The sequence below is a fragment of the Anoplophora glabripennis genome, unplaced genomic scaffold, assembly GCF_000390285.2.
Source record: "Anoplophora glabripennis isolate ALB-LARVAE unplaced genomic scaffold, Agla_2.0 scaffold1668, whole genome shotgun sequence".
Lineage (NCBI taxonomy): Eukaryota > Metazoa > Arthropoda > Insecta > Coleoptera > Cerambycidae > Anoplophora > Anoplophora glabripennis.
The window spans coordinates 9,451-15,008 of NW_019418015.1; the positions used below are offsets into that span (position 1 = coordinate 9,451).

The 5,558-nt window shown below is 31.3% G+C and overlaps 1 protein-coding gene across 1 annotated transcript in view; it reads left to right on the forward strand.

Moving 5' to 3' along the window:
* LOC108915270 (serine/threonine-protein kinase/endoribonuclease IRE1) overlaps nucleotides 1-5,558 on the forward strand; it is a gene marked incomplete at its 5' end in the record, with an annotated part of 22,471 nt that overhangs the window by 1,680 nt on the left and 15,233 nt on the right. Inside the window, 3 exons of the mRNA XM_018721252.2 lie at nucleotides 930-1,105; nucleotides 1,160-1,446; nucleotides 1,502-1,695. Of these exons, the coding sequence (XP_018576768.1) occupies nucleotides 930-1,105; nucleotides 1,160-1,446; nucleotides 1,502-1,695 (657 nt within the window). The remainder of the gene's footprint in view (nucleotides 1-929; nucleotides 1,106-1,159; nucleotides 1,447-1,501; nucleotides 1,696-5,558) is intronic.

Genomic DNA, 5,558 nt, shown 5'->3' on the forward strand with positions numbered 1-5,558 from the left:
ATTATCATTATCATTATCATTATCATTATCATTATCATTATCATTATCATTATCATTATCATTATCATTAGCATTATTATTATTATAAATTGCATTGATATCAGCTACGAATAATTAATTATAAAAACAAATACTGCCTTTTCACCAATTTTTATAAAAAACTTAAATATCTCCAAAACCCTAGAAAATTAAAAAAATAAAAGGTGCATTAATAAGAATTAAAGAGAAAAAAGGTATACATAATAGGAATTTTAAGTACAGGATGTACAGGGTGACTCACTATATTTTGACCCCCCTTTAACTTTATTGTTTTAAGAGTTATAAAAAAATGTGAAATACAAAAGTTGCACGATTTTTTATGAAGTTTTCGAATGTTCTATCCAAACATGTAAAAATATACAGGGTGTTCCATTTAAATTAATAAAGTTAGCATCTGTGGCTATTTTGTTTGGGCTTCATTTGTTTTTCTACTATTATTTTCAAAAACTTCATAAAAAATCGTACAACTTTTGTATTTCACATTTTTTTATAACTTAAAACAACAAAGTTAATGGGGGAGATCAAAATATAGTGAATCACCCTGTACATTTGGACATTTGGAGAAAATATTGCTTGAAATTTGTAGAACTTGCATATCTATAACAGTATAAAATAATAAATGTCTCTGAAATACCAATTTTAGCAGAATTCAGCAGGTACAGTTTGGCAATGCTACAACCGAATGTTGGACTTCAGCACCATAGGCAAAATGTTTAAAAGAACAAACTTCTTGATCATCAAACTTTCACATATAACACTGCAAATTTGAAGATAATTTTATAATACAGTATATTTTATTTTCTACAACTCCAAAGTTTTTTAGCTGTTGTACTTTACCACACCAATGAAGTATCTTGTCTATTCTGAAATAAATTACAAATACTTTCCAGGTACGTGAAATGCAAAACTTATCACAAAATAGTTCTCGTTCCAGTGAGAAAGGTTCATATGGTCATATTACTGCCATTTCTGAGGAGCTCTCTAACGATTTGGTTCGAGTTGGTAAAATAATATTTCATCCAGAGCAGTTATTGGGAAAAGGTTGCGAGGGTACTTTCGTGTATAGGTACAATTAGTGCTGTATTATTTTAACAGTCTTTATAAAATAAATTATTTGTAGGGGAGAATTTGACAACAGGAAAGTAGCAGTAAAGAGACTGTTACCCGAGTGTTTCAATTTCGCAGATCGTGAAGTATCTTTATTGAGAGAGAGCGATGCTCATCCTCACGTTATACGGTATTTTTGTATGGAACAAGATAGAATGTTCAGATATATAGCCCTTGAACTTTGTCAGGCAACTCTGTCCGATTATGTGGAAGGGAAATGTAATACAAGCGCCATTAAACCCTTAGAGATTTTAAAACAAGCTACTTTGGGACTTGCACATTTACATTCCTTAGATATTGGTATTTAAAAGTACATTAAACTTGTGATTTTTATCTAATTTCTCAAAAATTTCAGTTCATAGAGATATAAAACCTCATAATGTCCTTCTTTCACTTCCCGATAAGAGAGGAGAGGTTAAAGCTATGATATCTGATTTTGGACTTTGTAAAAAACTCCAAGTTGGAAGAGTATCATTTTCGAGGAGATCAGGTATCACCGGAACAGATGGATGGATTGCCCCTGAAATGTTAAATGGAGGGGGACGGACGGTATGTAATGAAAGATTTTACACATTTCTTCATTATAGATAGTTTTTTTAATTATTTGCTTGACTACAGTGTGAATTTTTTTAAATTACGGCTTATGCTTATACCATATAAAAGAGAAATTAGAGCTTTTTTTACCTAATAAATTGGTTAAGTTATTACAATTCATTGTACTTTGGATGCCTTATTTCACATTACAATAAATTGACAAAGGACCCTGCACAAAATGAATGGAAATTGGGTCTCGCTAGCAGGTCCGGTCTGGCTCTTTCAAGGGCCGTCGGGAAAAATAGAAATCGGGGCATATTTGGTTTTGTCTGTTAGTAGGGTGCATATCGACTCTTCCAAGGAAAACTGTCGAATCTCAAATTTAGTTATACTAATTGTGAGATAATTGCATTTGAATAGTTGAGAAAATAATATTGTTCGTTACTTTGTTTATTCCAAGAGCTAAATCGTTCTTCTTTAACAAAGTAATTATTGTTTAGGTCTTAATTAATTATTGAAGAATGATCTAAATAACACAGTTTAGGATAAGAAAAAAATGAATTTTGAATGGGAGTTGTAAAATCCATGCATCATTGGTATCAAATTAGCCTTACACAGACCCAAAATACCGCTTAATTTTTTACCGTCAATTGGCAGCAAACCTTGATACAATCTTGGAAATTGATATTCTTCGCGTTTGCGTTTGTTTTTTGTTTGTAAGTCTAGTACTTTATGATTTTCTCCAAAATTATACACAAAAAATACTTTATTGGGAGACTTTGGATCGCAGTGGACTTCTCTGATTTTGCTGATTTTTACAGCCTCTCCAGTAATATCTTTTTTCCAGTTTTGTTTCTTTACCATTGGTTTAAAAGTTACAAAATCTTTTTGCGACATTTCTTTTACTTTGTACTGTGGGGCAGTAACTTTGGTCATTTTTATTAGACTAATCCACTGATCAGGAGTGTATGTATATAGCAGAGTGACCTTTCGTATGCCATTTTCTTTAACACTTTTTAAAAAGATCCATATCCAGTTTTGATAAATTTTAAGTTGAACCCGAACAGGTTTTGATAGAGCTCAGCTATTATTATCGTGAAAACTGTAGTTTCCGTCTATATTAAATACTAAAAGGTTAAGTAATAGTGTCATAACATCTATCACATCTCAAGTGAGTGTTTGCAGCCAAAAATTATAGCTCAAACTATTCTAATAAGTGAATAAACAAACTGCTGTCAATTCGTTTCTTGGGCTGTTATCACTGAATTCCTTAGGTGTGACCTGACTGCACGAATCAAGTTGATCTAAATCTGGGATTGATTAATTTTGGTTGCATCTGACTAACTATATTTTATCTAGTGACAGTAAGGGGTTATACCTCAACACATCTTATATGCTTAAAATCTTATTAAAATGGATACTCGTTTCAAGTGCTGCAGAAAAGAAACAGTAAGTGCTGTTTACTGTGTGAATTGTGATAATGCTTTTCATAAAGAATGCATTGATAAAAAAAGCAATATAATTGTGCTTAATAAACACAAAATCCTATGCTCAAAAAAATGTGCGAAAGAGGATAAAGTGCTGATATTGGAAAAACAAGTTGTTGAATTAAATCAGACCATTATTGAACTTAAAAAGAAATTAGAGGACAAGGATTTACATATGTGTAAAATGAAGCGGATGTCTCAAGTTTTTGAAACTGATGTTTACGACGCGGAACAACATTACAGAAACGAAATTGAATCACAACGGAACCTCATTCAGAAACTAACTGACAAGTTAAATGCTTTAACTAGCAAAAATATCCCAAAAGAAACTTCAGAATGTGCATCACAGACTTGTGCAGAAACACATGAAAAATATGCTCAAACTAACTAAATTCAAACTAAAAGTAGTACAGTTCAAACAGAAAGACCAATTAAAACTATAAAAGTCACTAATAGTAACTCTGTTAAAACTCAAGTAAAAATTGTTGAAAATTGTGCTAAAACTAAAAAAGACAATACAAATACTTCTAATGAAAAAATAAATATTAATAAACCTAATAAAACCAGTAAGTGTAAAAAAGACTATGAAGCTGGTGCACAAAAATCTGACATCAGCAATAAGTCCGTTGTGAAACATGGAAGCAATAAAAGTTCTGAGTTAAATACTCAAAAAGGAACCAAAAATGACCAACACAAGGCCGTCACTGAAAAGAAGCAATTTCCTAAAAGTGTTAATGTTAATGCTGGAAAAAACAAAATTATGATTATAGGTGACGAATTCGGGAAAGGTTGCTAGGAAATATTGAATTCTCTTGACAAATATGCTGTTTTAAGTTTTGTGAAACCAAATGCTTGTGTTGCAGAGCTAACTGAAAATATTTTTACTAAGGTAATAAATTATGGTTTTGATGACTTTATTGTCATAATGTTTAATGTCAACAATATTATTCACTCTAAATATTTAACTTTATTATTAAGAAACATTTTGCCGTTGGGAAAATTTACTAATGTTCTCTTTCTTTCAGAATGTGTTTGGGATACTAACCTAAATCATTATTATAGTAATTTTATTTGTGATAAAATAAGTAAGTTTTGCCAGTGGAACAGTAATGTATCGATTCATTATCTAAATCATACTAAACGAAACAAAAGAAAATGTAAAATCAATGTATGCTATAAAATAAAATCATATGTGACAGGTAAAAATTATAGAACATTTGGCAATAACATTGTCGTAGAAACTATTGATTTTACTCTAAATATTGCATCAGAAAAATATGACAATAGTAGTAGAAATGCTGATAATGCTATCGACCAGGAAATAATTTACTTGGATGATCATACCATGATATGTGATTTTAATCATGGTGAGATGACTAAGAAAGTCACTGAAAATAGTGATGCTGATGTTTACAGTAAACAGGGTAATTTTTTATACCCCATCTATCTCAAATCCAACTTGTAGAGTGAGTGAGAGTCATAGTGACTTCGGGTATGCAAGTACGAAAGGATCGTTCAAAATCTGTCATGTCAACGTACAGAGCTTGAATAACAAGCTCGAGCTAACCGATTGCTTTCTAAAAAATAAAAACCCTGACGTACTCTGTATATCTGAACATTGGTTTCGTTATGACAACATAGATAGCATCAAATTTTCCAATTATAGAATAATTACTCAATATTCTAGGGTTGAGCATGTACATGGAGGATGCTTAATATTGGTTAATAAAAAAATTCTTGCGAATGAACTAAATGTTATAAAAAACTGTCCGTTGAATGCCACATTGAACTCTGTGGTGCTAGTTATTTTATTAATGACCTAAAATTCGTAAATATATGTCTGTATAGACCGTGTGATGGTGACATTGATATATTTATTGTTAATTTGACTGAGGCCTTGAGTGTTGCCATGACAGTGTCAAAAAATATTATTCTGTGTGGTGACTTCAACATTGACTATAATTCTAAATGCTATTACACTAATATTCTAAATGATATTATTAACTCGTTTTATTTAACTGTTACATCGAATGAGCACACCCGTATATTTACAAACGTAAATGGCTATACCAGCAGTAGTTGCATTGATTACATAATTACAAATCTGGATCCGGAAACATACAAATCTGAAGTTATACAACCAAATTTAGGAGATCACCTGGCTAATTACATTACTGTAAATCTTGGAAGGCCGCGGCCGAGTTCTACTGAAGTAGTTACGAGCTATACACAGCGTATTGTAAATGAAAATACTATTAATACTTTTAATCATCACTTAAAACACATGGACTGGTCTAGAGTATATTTCTTAAACTTCGCCGAGGCTTTTCAATACTTTGTTGACAGCATTGCATGGTGCTATGAAGTTAGTTGTCCTCGAAAGAAGAAAAT